At 27.0% G+C, this 14,619-nt stretch overlaps 1 protein-coding gene across 1 annotated transcript in view; it reads left to right on the forward strand.

Annotated features, from left to right (window-relative positions):
* LOC119670147 (otoferlin-like) overlaps positions 1-14,619 on the forward strand; it is a 55,172-nt gene that overhangs the window by 26,643 nt on the left and 13,910 nt on the right. Inside the window, exons 6-9 of the mRNA XM_038080291.1 lie at positions 250-613; positions 13,111-13,290; positions 13,367-13,550; positions 13,623-13,685. Of these exons, the coding sequence (XP_037936219.1) occupies positions 250-613; positions 13,111-13,290; positions 13,367-13,550; positions 13,623-13,685 (791 nt within the window). The remainder of the gene's footprint in view (positions 1-249; positions 614-13,110; positions 13,291-13,366; positions 13,551-13,622; positions 13,686-14,619) is intronic.

A 14,619-nucleotide genomic window follows, 5' to 3' on the forward strand; every position in this document is an offset into this window, starting at 1 on the left:
AATTAACATAAACTTCAATAAGTAATTTCAGCTTAAATAGATATAGTAACAAACGATATATTTGGTTAATATTACCTTATATATTTGATTTTGTCACCCAAGTCATCTAAGTAAAAACAATATTAATAATATTATTTTAATTTAACAAAATCATAATAATGTATATATAACTACAAATATCAAATAAATAATTAAATAAAAAATAAATATATTAACTTCCATTAATCAGCCATACATATTTTGTTTTAGAATCCGGTGGCAATGTGGCCACTGGGAGTAGTGGCGCTAGTGGTAACGATACTTTTGTATCCCAAAAGAAGCGCCACTTACTAAGACGTGTCATGTCGGCCGCACAATCTGGCGCTTCAACATCAAGTCGCCAAAGAACAGAATTAAAATTTGACAAATTTGGCAAATCGCCAACAGCGGCCGCATCAACAAGTGCTAACGCAATGGCGGTTGATACAAATATTGCTGGTATTGCCAGTAGCAACGGAAGTCCACTGCCCAAGGAAAAGAAAATGTCTTTACGCACAGTAAGAAATATAATGCGCTTAGGACGGAGTAGGCAACAAACACAGTCACGCGATAGTAGCACCGAGGATGAGGGCAGGTAAGTTTGCTTTGCAGTACGTTTAATGTCAAAATACCTTCATATTTGTTTAGCCATGCTTTTCCAATAACAAATGCTTATGAGCTATGTATTGCTATTGCAAAGGACCTTGTGTACTTTAAAATATTTATATTTTTAAAAAATTTTTCATGTTTCAAATGCCTCAAAGCGTTAACGAGAAGTACCCTTGACTTTTGTTTTGTTTAAAATACCGTGAAAGTAGTTTAATTCACAATTCGATTTTTGTGGAATTTAATTTTCAATTTTGTTTTCTACCAATGTGAAGTTGAGATTTGTAATTTGAGTAAATAAACGAAGTAAACAAAGTAATGTTTAAATGAACATGAAATGTACACATTACCTCATTAACTAAAAACAAAACATTAACTAAAATGATGACAGAACATTTTTTTTGTATATGCTTTAGACGTTTAAATGTTTTTTAGTTTAATATTTAAGTTTAAAAAAGTCATTTAAGTTTAAAAGATTTTAAAACGATATCACACAAATGAATATAAAATCCTTGAAATATTTGAAAAAATATCGTTATCATATTGAACTTTCAATGCATCAATGAAAGCATTCAGACCATTTGAAATATTTTTAAAATAAAATATCAGACAATTAATAACTCACATAAACAGCAATATATTTAAAAATTCCAGACCCAATGTCGAAAACCGAAAAACACTTGTTGTATAGTTGTCTGACAAAAAGAATTTACTATGTTAGATTATCGGTTCTAATGTCATTCCAACAGTTAGCCTTTAAGCTAAAAGTTGCTTAAATCGATCAAGCAATTTCTTGTAGAGAATCTATACACATTAAAAAAGACTTGTTTATATTAAATTTCTAATAAAAAGATTTTTGTAAGTAACTATGAAGCTATTTTTTGAAGAGAATATTTATATATTAAGAAAATACTATTTATATTAACTCTATAATATAAATTTTATTGGTTTATTATAATAGGCTAGCTATTGATCGTTACAAGTACAGTCTAATTTCCATAACTCGAACTTCTTTAAATTGAATTTTGTACAAATCAAACTAAATAGAGTTCAACAGGGTTTAGAGAGCAAATTAGACTTAAATTGAAGTCTCCATAGGTCGAACCTTTTCTTTACAAAATGGTACTTCAAGTTATCTCCAAACGATCAAAAAATGTTTAGAGGGATTTGATCTAGTGATATCTCCATCTCCATTTTTTATTTAACCAAATAAATACTTACTAAATTTAACAGAATTATAATTTCGTCTTTGTTTTTCTTATATTGCATGATATGTTTAACCAACTATTTTAAGATTTTGTAATCATGTCCTGATTGATTTCCGTAATTCGACAAATCAATATTCAATAGATTAGTTTCTTGCTTGAAATATTTAAAGAGACTAACTAACTTTATGTACCATGTTTTCTGTTCTTTTCTTTTAAGACTTAGGATTTAGCTTTTCTGTAATGAAAATTATCTTACACGGATTCTAATATGATTTGTTTCTCATAGTGTTGAATAAATTAATAAACTAATTATTTGTAAGAAGACTGCATTTTCAGCTTTAACTGATACATAGTGTATAAAAGAAAAGTCTACAAAAAAAACAGTGGGTCTGAGGGAATCATAACTAATAGCTTCCACAGCTTCAGTGGTATGGCTTCATGAGGACTAAAAATGAATTATTAGGGCAAAATATTAACTGATGTATCCTTGTTGGTTGTTTATTACTCCAAACATGCCCATTTTCTTTTTGAACAAAGCTACTGACACTCTCTACAAACACAAATTATTTATAAACGCTACTTAGATCTATTAATGTTAGGTCCAAGCATTATTTAAAAAAATTCATTTTAGCTGTTTATATTTTCTTCTTTAATACGATTACGAAGAAGGGAGTGGACGATTTCAGAAAAACTGTATGTGATAAAAGCACAACTCCAATGAGTTTGATACAAATATTAAGAAAAATCAGGTTATCCATAAAAATATTTACAAAATTTTAAAAAAATCAACCTAGACTTATCATTTGAGCTCATGTCAATAGAAGGATGTTAAGCACCAAATAAAATGATGTTTAACGAATTAAAAGTAATGTGTGAGGGATTATTGGAATTTGTCATTTTAAGGATATTAGTAACTGAAGAGTTTTTTGAATGGGTTTTTTTGAGACTATGCGTGTTGAAAATATTGAAAATGCATCCCTCCGTGTGAGTTTAATTAGACAATAAATCATGGAAAAATAATATCCTTTTTTAATGTTTAGAACTGTAAATATATTAAAATTTACATATCACATTAGCACTTAAATCGTTTTAAAGGATATTTAAAGGAAGTTTTTATGCTAATAAAAATATTAGCTATAACACATATATTGAACTATATATATTCTTATTTTATAAGTTTGTAATTGTTATATTATAAATAGAGATAATAATATCCTATATGAAAAGGAATAAATAGCACAAGAAATAAATATATCCATACACGTTGTTTATCTCAAGTGCATAAATAATTATATGCATATAATTTCGCTTTTATTATTTTATGGACAGGGCGAGAAATAAAAATATCCATATATGTTTTTTTATCAAGTATATAAATATATACATATATATGTGTGTATAGATTATAATTAAGTAATAATACAAATTTTCCACGTTTTTAACTTTTTGCGACTGTAATAATTCAATATCTGTGAAATTAATAAAAACAACAAGCATTTTATTAATAATATATAGACTCGGTTAACCCTTAACTTTCAAACTAATTAAAGTAAATTAACTTTGTTTCATAAATATGTTAAAAAATTAAATAGTTGATTTCAATAAAATTCCTTTTAAATAACAAAAAATTTCGTATTGATAGTAGCTTTCCGCAATTAGTTGCTATATTTACTATAAATTATTTTTTGACCCCAAACAGTAATTTATAGGCGTTAAAAGTGACAAGTAACGCTCACCGCATGCTATAAAAACATACCGAACATAAATAAAGAAAGTTTTTTTTATATATTTTTTTATACAAACGTATGAGACTGTGAACACATGTGCACTTGATATGGTTAATAAAAATGAACATGTAGCTATGAGTACGTAGGACAAGATACAATATCTCGACGCAACTACAGATATGTGTATAGTAATTTTAGCCATTTGCCGCCATGCTGTATCTGGTACATTACGTGTACATACATTTTTTCTGTGTATTTTTAGAAGTTAAACATCAATCAATGCACACAGGTTGAACATTTTTTTTCCATTCATGGATGCACTCAGTTACCTTGGGTTACAGTCAATACTTTCATAACAGTTAATAATTTCTATTTGGAATTTCCGTTTCTCACAATAATCTCTCTTTGTATAAAATAATAATTGAATTTTCTAATAACAAAATTCTATTCATTTTTAATTGAATGACATTGGAATTGTCTTCAAGTCATTCGTAGCATCTGTTGCAACAACTTTAATTGTGTATGACTTCTCCCTATCAAATGGCACAATGGGGCGTATGAGTTTTATTTTAGCAATTATTTTCACAGTCGTGTGCAGGCCATGAGGACGACTGTATTTCTATGGCTCTGGTCATTATTAAAATTGCAAATTTTCCAGACAAAAGCATTAAAGTGTTTTAGTCTAGTATATTTATTACTTGTATGACCTCTTCTAGTAAGCTTCTTGTGAATTTATTAGCTTTCATTTGCTTGTTCAACATTTCGAATAATTTGAAGCATACCTAGAGCACTTTATTATATAAAATCAGTAGTTTTTTTAAATAATATGATTTTAGTTTATATATTTGGTAATTTAATTATATCTTCAAAATTTATAGTTTTTTTTACATGGGTTGAATTAAAATTTTACATTGTTTTAATGACCAAAAAATTTATATAAATTATTTAGTTTTAAATAAGTTAAGTTCCGATTGTAGTACTAAATTGTTATACCTTTTACATACATAATACAGAAATCTCTCTCTATCTCCCTGTCTGTAGATAGATGGCTTTTAAATTAGACTCTAAGTTTTTGAGTCTCAGACATGAACTCAGGTGTTGATGTACAAACTCCTAATACAGAGGATCCATTTAAAATATTTATCCAAAACTTTGCGTATTTTAAACGTAATATATGTGTTTTCCAATATAGAATAAATGAAATAGTTTTCGAAAAATATAAAATATATGTATATGCACATTGTAAAGAATATTTATATATATTCTTTACATTCTTTCTTTCTTATATATATATAAGAATATTTATATATATTCTTTACAATGTGCATTTTATTTTAATAATATATAATAATATAAAGATTAATATAAATATATAAATATAAATACTTTGTATTATCAAAAAATAAAAATTTTTTTTAGGATTATATTACTTTATTTATAATATTGCTTTTAAAAAGTTCAGATACTAGCTGGACTGAGCATCTCAGGAACTGTAATTGGAAGTGTAAAAGTCAATGTACTATTGACACAATACTATTTTCAATTTAAAATGCAAGATAGGTAGTAGTATGAACAGAGTTTATTTAGTAGAATTTACGGATTATATCACAACAATTATGTACTTCGAAAATAGAATTTCAACTACATATCCAACCAGTGAAAGTTATAAGTTGATATCTGTGTCAAAAAGGCTTTAAAGTTACCCACTACATGGATAACTTAAAGATGGAGAGGAATATGATAGCAAGTTTTTACTCAAGACACATACAGGTAAGGCAATCAAACCGTCTATATAAATTCTTGTTGTGTTTTGCAAACTGAAATATATGCAATTAAAAAAATATTCAGATTAAAACAAACTAGTACGATTCGACCTTCCAATCGCACCATCTTGTTGACATTCTTGTCAATTCAATTCAGTGCTATCATATTCAAAAATTGTAATGAAATATAGCATGTCTTTATTGGACATTGAGTATCACAAGGTCGCTTATTTCTATATTCCTGGATAGAGATATGAAGAGAACAAACTAGACAATATGGCCTGAACAAATTTCGAAATGGACATAAATGTGATTGATACCTCAATCCAAATACCAATGTAAAAAGTATTTTCATAGCACAGATGAATTTATCTCATATTACCTTTAGTAAGATACATGACTATGAAGAAAAGAACGAGATCTATTTCAGGTTTCAGCAAACCAGCACTGCGTGTGCTTACGGATGATGTACTATTACTCTATTACTAGTACTGTGCAAGAGTTGTTGTGCTGAAGTGGGCATGGAATCTTCAATCCGTTTTTGTTTTTGTTTAAAACTATAGAGGAAGCTGCTCTTATATCTGAGACATTCTTTTTTATTGGCCTATAAGGAGTTATGAAAAAAATTTATCGGATTTACTTAATTCCATTTATAAAACACAAATCATTTAACAAGAGCTGTAGTTATCTTCAAGTGTAAGTGTTAATCTAACCTAACCTATTATCTTATGTATGTGTATAGCATAATTTCTGTATTTCTTAACATTTTCTGGCGATTGGTAAACATCTTAACCACTTCTTTTAGGCTTTCATTTATATCATTATTAATATTCATAAGTTTGCTTTTATATTTAATTTTAGTAGCTTCTATTTATTTTTCAATCATTAGTATTTAAAACTAAATAATGATTTGAATCGGCAAGCAATGTATATAAATTTCTATTTGACGATAATAATATCCATTGTTAACTTCTTCCTTACCGCATAGATAGGGCATGCATATCTGTGGTTAATAGATGACTATTTAACTTTGTATAATCAAATATTCTTTTGAAAAAATTTTTTTTTGTGTGCTATGTATCTCTAGCTTATTACTCGCTTACTTCCTTAACTACCTTTTGTACAGCTTGAGCTTCAATATTTTAAAATTCTAGTTATCTTTATTTGAGGTTACAGAAACATTTCACAAAATTACTTTCAACAAAAAGGATTATAGAAAAAGTATAAAGAAACAAAGCAGTTATTTTACAAATATTTAACTACATATTATATTAAATATTAAATTCCAAATTTCTGTTTTTTTTTTATAGAAAGAATTATTTTAGATTGTTTTTCTATTTCGTTGTATTTGATTCTCAGTTTCACAAACCCCAGTAGCTTGTAGTATCAAACACACTTTTGAGAGTGCTTTCGATCCTTGTACGACAGCGTTGAAGTATCTACAAACATTGTTTTTCACGTTTCAGATGCCAAAGTCAAGTATGTGGATACAAGTGCACACATATTTTCAGTCACACGTTGCTTGTAAATATTTCATAAAATAAAGAAAAAATTTCAGAGTGAAATATTTTTGAAACATTGCATTTCAGTCAAGCCAAAAACCAGTGTTTAGCTTAGTTTGACTAGTAGGGCAGCTCATTATTTGAATGTTGGTGAGGAATTTTTTGGCACGTAGAAATGCCTTCAATTTATGCAACCACATCATTAAATACTGGCACCGTACGTGCTTCAACTGTGTTGGCAGGGGAAAAGGGGTTATCATAAGCCAGCAACTGTTAACTTGGAAAGTCGACACTTCATTTTTTTATGTATGGATATGAATTTAAATTCATTGTTTTCTTACTCAAAAGCCAAACTTTTCAATTACTTAAGACTTTGTATTTTAACCTCTATTTTGACGGCTTGACATACCCTCGTTTTAACCGCAATACGAAATGAACCTATAATATTACTTGATCAGATATAACCTTGCAACCTGGAAGCTGTTGCTACCACCAAAATTGTTGGAGTAAGGATTATATTTGTGTATGTCCTGCAGCATCTTTACGTTTCGCGTTCACAACAAAACAAAATGTTTTCTTAATCCTTATTAAATGCAAATACTGTTCAGAATATAGCAAACAAAACTGTCTCATTTTTTTTTCTTATATTTTTGAGTGGCATTTTTTGGTAATAATTTTAATTAAATTTTTGAGTTGAAGCTAGAAAACATTTACGTTTGCAAAAAAAAGTGACAAAAGCTTAAAAAAGATTTTAACATCCTTCCTAGAAATTATTTTCAAGTATAAAAATATGAAATTATTTTTCTGTATTTATTTCAGTAGATAGCACTTTGTATTTAACTGTTCCATAATATCTTGCCAAAAAAAAAAATTATTTCTGTAAGTACATTTATTAGATAAATTCTTATGCAATAGTAGATATAGATACATATTTGTATACAAAATTCTCTATTGAGTTGAAAATACATTATGCCTGAAGACGTCTGTATATCAACAAAAAAAAATCTGTGTGATTTGCTAGGCTACACATTTTTTTTTGGGTGAATCTATTTTATAAAAATATTTTTTTGAAATAAAAATATTATCTTAAATAATAGGTAAAAATGCTATAACGAAAAATATTTACAATATTTTAAGTAATTTTCTTTTCTTTTGAGTTGTCTTGAAAATGTTTTAAAGCCTTTAAATGCAACTGTGATTTTGACATTAAATCTCATTCCGGCATGTCAGGATTCTACGAAAATTTGAGTAACGTACATCAGCATCAGCCAGTTTTTAATGAAAATAAGTCGAAATAATTTCATGATGCTGATATGAAATATGCAGATGTTTGTTAAATATTTATATTTTGTAATATTAATGTACTTATTTTTCTACATAGCAAATATACAAAATAAATATATTTCAATTTTATGAAATTATAACAACGAATTATGAAATTCGTTGCTGAAATTTAAGAACCGTGAGAATTAAGCTGTTGTATTACTTTATCTCATATTAGGAAATTTTAATATTATACATAATTTATATAAAAAATTCAAAAAAAAGAACAATAATTATCAACACAATAATTATTTAAATAAATTGAATAAATTATTACAAACATTCATATTTGGATTTTATATTAAAAGTAATCAAGTTTTATTCAGATTTTACTAATGTATATTAATATGATACGATTAAAGTACAAATGTAGAAAAATCTCAAAATATTAATATGTGTTTAAATAAAAACTAATATAAATGTCGGTTTATTCAAAATTATGTTTTGATACCCTCTTTGTACACTACCACTTTGTTTACTTAGCTTACCTTAGATAGTCTAAGGATTGGTAAATATAATATGAGAGTGGGATTTATTTCCAATGTTAACTGAGACATATAAAATAAAAAAACATCATGGAAAAATCTCTCACTTAAAAAGCACCAAAAGTCGTAAAAATGATGTATCCAAACAGTCTCAGTTTAGTATAGCAAAGCTTCAATATTATCATATTTTCAATAGAAATATTGAAGACCTCAATTATTGAGGTCGAAAAACCTCAATAATTTAAAAATCTTCATAAAATTTCTTTCAATGCAAAGTGTAAACAGTAGATATTGTGTGACCTGTAGAACCATTCTGTTGAAACCATCGTTCTTTTACATCTATAATGCAAGTATATTACATCTCCAGACTAAACACCAAATACAGATATCTTAGACTTTTAACATTTAGTTGCAAAAAATGATGAGTCTGATTACTGAACAAAATTCTATACTAGAAATTTCCCTATTTTTTTCACTAAGTTTTTACAATTCTAACACCGTTAGCCATTATAAAACATTTTGTTTTATAAAACAGCAAACCTTAAGATAAATGCATAATGTCACTTTTGTGTAAGATATGTCGCTGAAACAGTGCTGCCAAATATGAACCACAAAATGGATAGCGTTATCCATTATAATAAAATTCATTTCAATATATAATTTAAAAAATAATTAGAAATTTATTTAAGACTGTTAATTATCATAATTATTAAAGAGAAACAAATAGCGACAGAGACTCACAATTAACTTAGAATAACAATAACCATATTATAGGTTTTTATGTAGGTTAACGGGGCGTATGAGTGACTATATTTAGTTCATCAGAATTATTAAGAAAAATTTAATGAAAACTGTAAATTTAATAAATTTTATATATTTTATAATAATGAATATTTTTAAATTAATTTTTTATATCAATAAGAAGTAATATTTTTATTGGAAAAAAGTGTAAAGCGTCCTGAAACTAAATATCTCTTTTAAATCGATTTGTTGAAGCGAATATAAAATTATGGTTTGAGCTACTAAATAATTGAAATACTTTTCCTCAAATTGCACTGGTACCACCTTTAAAACTCCTTGCCGCTTATGCTACATGCTTTATGCATTTCAGCCTTAATTACACACCACAGCAAGCGCGTTTACTTAAATGTCCTTTAGATGCATTTTAATCGCATGTCGAGTTCCTCCTACATTTGCAAGCGTTAAAATATAGTTGATGGTAAACTTTTGTAAATGATGGGGCGTTTGTAAACATTTCATTTTATTGTGGGTAATTTCAAAAAGAAATACCTTTTACCTTTATTTGAAGCTATAAAATAGTTAACTTTATTATTTTAATTTTTTAACGAATAACAAAATGGTTTACTTAAATGATTTTTTTATATATGTATATTTATTATATAAGATGCTTATTTATTTAAAAAAGAATTTAAATAATTAAGCTAAATTTTACACTCCAAAGATATAAATTAAAAAAAAAACTTATTTAATGTTTATTTGTTTAAAAAATAAATTAAATAAACCATTTTTTATCTCTCAAAAAATATAAATACAGTAAAATCCTACTTACAAGTAGAAATTAAAAAAAAAATAGAAACAATTTATATTAATTAATTTTGACAAATATTAAGTAAATAAATACTAAATTAAACAAATTTTTAACAAAAAAAAACCCAAAACAATTATGTTAAAAATTATTTATATTAACATACGTAAATTTATTTATGTATTCAGTATAAATGTTTACTAAGTGATATTATTATAATATTTTTATTGTATTGGTATATATTATTATTATGTGTTACTATGTATTATATATTATTATTATATAATTATATATAATTATTATACATATTATTAAAAAAGAAATTATACATACATTATTATACTATCATACTAAGCGCCCTAAGAGTTATAGTACAATAGATCTTATATTGTACTATAACTCTTCTATATTCTGAACAACATTTTGTTCAATAGAAGTCGAATAAAGGTACTAGACTTATTTTCAGACCCATCTTATGAGGAAGAAGTTTCAATCCTCACAGGATCTGCAGGTGTCAGTGTCCATTAAGTCCATCTTTCACAGTTACTAGAAAATCAATGTGATCAGTGTTTAATCTTAGCTTAGAATTGGAAAAAACTTAGAAGTTTTGTTGTTCGCTCAAATTAGTTGTTTGCTATTCGATGTTTCCAATTATTGAATCAATCTGACAAGTGGATATTCTGCAAAAAACATCACATCACAAAGAAGAAGGTTGATTCTTTTCCGTAAGCTTATCAGCAGTTTCGTTTAAATCGAATTTCTTATAATCAGGTATGCAGACAAATTTTAGTTTATATTTAGTAGATAACCCAGATATGTGATTTTAACAGTTTATGACCAACTAGGGTTCATTGATCTAGGTTGAATCAATTTTTTAACTGCCTGACTATCTGAATATAGAATAATATTAACGCTTAAAAATCGGCCATATAGGCTTTTAACTATACAGTTTTTAATGTCATACAGTTTACCGAAAAAACTATGAAAGAAATTCCCATTGGAATCGCTGTGTTAAATCCAGGTCAATAGACTGAAGCATTGGATTTGACACATTTGTGTACTTAAAGTTATTTCTATTATTCCATTCACTTACGAAGTAGATATATAAATAAAGAATAAAAGTAGATAAAGAAGGGATATAAAGAAGGGATACAACTTAAGATGTATTATAGACTAATATTATTATAGAATCTTCTCGGTTTCAGTGAATACCTTTTCCAAATTTAAATAGCCCAAAGAGTAAAGATAACAAAGATTACATCTTAGTTGAAAAAATTTTTAGTTTAAGTACACTATTCCACAATTTAATTAATCTTATGAATGTAACTAAATTTCGGATTTTACTATATTCATCAAAAGCTTACCCATGATTGTGCCAAGAAGTGGTATGAACTATATTCTCTTGGCAGTAAATTATATTATCATTAGGATCTATCCGCTAACCCCCCTACTGTATGTATAGAACATCCATATCCATTAGTAAATAATGTCCTTACATATGATAAAAATCTATTAACCATAGTAGCAGAGTCGTATAAAAGTAAATAAATTCTATGTCAGTAACGGTAGCCTTACCATATTTCATCGAGAACATAAGGCGTTTGTAGTAATAAACCAATTTAAGGTATTAGAAGAGAATTATTTTACTTTTTAATTTAATTGTGTTTAAAGTAATTATTCTTCTACCCTCTTTTAATTATATAATAATAAGAATATAATATAATTATCTAATCTCATATAATAAATTATGTTGAAAATCGTAATTGTTGTAAGAAGAGCCTAAAATATACTAACTTCTTAGAATTTCTTTAAAATTCATAAATTAAAACGTTAATTTTTTTTTCAGAATTTTGATAATAATGAATTTTATTTGGGGTATTTAATTTCTTATATTTATTCTTTTAATTGTTATATTTATTTAAGTTTTTTTCGTAATTAAGCGAAAGTTACATATATAGAAATTAAACAAACTTCTTACTCATTTAACCACTGTTAAATTTAATATATTTAATATCCAAAAAACACATATTCGAAAATTGTTGAAAAAGAAACAACAACACAAAAAGCAATTACGGATATCTTTTAAGTACTTTAAGAACAAAAATAATAATGAGATGATATCCAATAACCAATAACATCAAAATCAACTACCGAATCCAAATATTTGTCTAATGATTTAAGACAATTCAAAACACAAAATAATCAACAGAACTTACATACACATCCTTATAGTCCTTGTAATGAGAAATAAGAGTACATTTAATGTATATTGCCATACGTCATAAAATCCTTAACAGAATTTTGCTTGTAAGCATAAAAAAATATAATTTAAATTAATGTCACAAAAGTTGTTACCAAAAAATATATAATAACAACCTTAAGGATGACATTTTATATCTTAACGACAAAAAGTAGGACTAAGAACTTCTAATCCGCATTTGCAAAAATTCGCATTTCATTATTTTCAACAGGATTAATTTGCAGACAACTTATGTACGACAGCATAAATTGCAAATTATGAATTATAAAATATAAGTACAACAGGACTTGAGATAAGAAACTGTTATTTGGAAAGCTAAATTTTTATCTGATTTATATTAATTGTGCACCTTATTAGACAAAACTAATTTATATTAGATTTATAGAATAATATTAACCCATTAGTGCTGACATAAGCGTGCAATTCTCAAACTTTTAAACGAAGTTTTATTCTCATAAACCTTTGTAAAAGGACATAAATCTATGAGCAACATATAAATTTTTGCATACTTATATATATTTTATATTTGTTTATTTTGCGGACCAATCTTTCCTTCAATATTCCATTAATGCATAATATAAATTTTCTTGCCTTACATTTGCCTTAATGCACGTGCAAATTCGTAAATTTATGTATAACTTTTTGGAATTTTATGTCCTTTTGTGTAAATAGATCTCCATTAATATTCGAAACTGACGGCACACTGGCAACGACAACTGCCACTGAAGGTGAAACTGATGATGCCCAACAACAACGTCAACTATTAAGTGGTACACCTGGTGCAGTTGACAGTGAACAATCGAATCAATCAAGTGATATGGAAGAGTTGCAACATTTCGATCAAGGCAAAATGTAAATTGAAGTACCAATGCTTTCATTGGAATTGCCAAAAATATTTAATCTTTTTCGTATCATTTCATTTGAAAAGGATTAAGGCAATGACACGCACAGCGGACCATTTGAAATCTCAAGATTTTCAAGTATGCATCACAATAATTGAAGCACGACAATTACCAGGCTTAAATATGGATCCTGTAGTTTGCATACAAGTCGGAGATCAAAAAAAATACACAAGTGTGAAGGAGAGCACAAATTGTCCTTACTATAATGAGGTAATTTAAGATTGCCTATTTATTACCTAAGCAACAAATCTTAATGTCACTAATAAAAATTTATATTTACAGTATTTTGTTTTTGATTTCCATATGCCACCAGTCATGTTATTCGATAAAATTATAACGTTGTCGGTAAGTAAGTTTGTTTGCGAAATGAAACTAATTATCCACAAACATTGTAATTATTCAATTAAAACAAATTACAAAAGTGGAGCTCCAACTTGGTATATTTTGGTAAATTACTTCAGCAGTTTAAATGTACACAACCACACCTCCACACGCACACACATTTAAACAAATGTGTCCTTAGGCAAGGAGACACCTGAATGAGCTTATAACCGACAAAAGTTTGTGTTTTAGTCTGTTTTTACTGGTGTCGATTAGGGATGCTGCTTGCAGACATTACGGCATAAAATTAGTTAATAATGGCACAAGACAATACAGGAAGGATTAAATGTTAACATTTAAAAAAAAAACTATTGCGAAATAATGGCAGGTCCCTAAGTAAATAGAATTTGACTGATAATATCATAAGCCGCAAACTTTTCAAATTCTTAATTATAAAATCACAACTTCGTAAATAAAAGCAAATGTATACTTTAACATCACTTTGAACTGTATCAAATTTTTAAGTAAATATAATTTTAATAAAAATTCCAAGAAAGCCACTAATTTAAAGCATAAATATTGTATAGGTAACTCAATCGAACAGCTTGAAAAGTTACAAGTTCTGGGAAAACAAAACTTAACTTCTGGCTTAACTAATTAGTAAAGGCCAAGTCCTTAATTGCTTTTATTTATTTATCGCCACAAACTTTTTAAATGACATTTTCTATTCTTTGAAAGAAAGCCATCAACTTCATTATAAAAATCTTCAACAAATTAGTTAAACGCATAAATCAATAAGTTTTGCTCCCAGTACAGCTACCTTTTCTCATTTTCTGATAACTCAACTATTGCAAACGTGACTGGGAATTGTATATGCGGAAGGATATTTGATTTCAAGTTATAATTATTAAATTAATTAGTCACCTGCCAAGCACAATTACTGAATTGTGTTTTGTTT

This window comes from Teleopsis dalmanni, chromosome 1 (genome assembly GCF_002237135.1).
Source record: "Teleopsis dalmanni isolate 2A chromosome 1, ASM223713v2, whole genome shotgun sequence".
In the NCBI taxonomy this organism is placed as follows: Eukaryota; Metazoa; Arthropoda; class Insecta; order Diptera; family Diopsidae; genus Teleopsis; species Teleopsis dalmanni.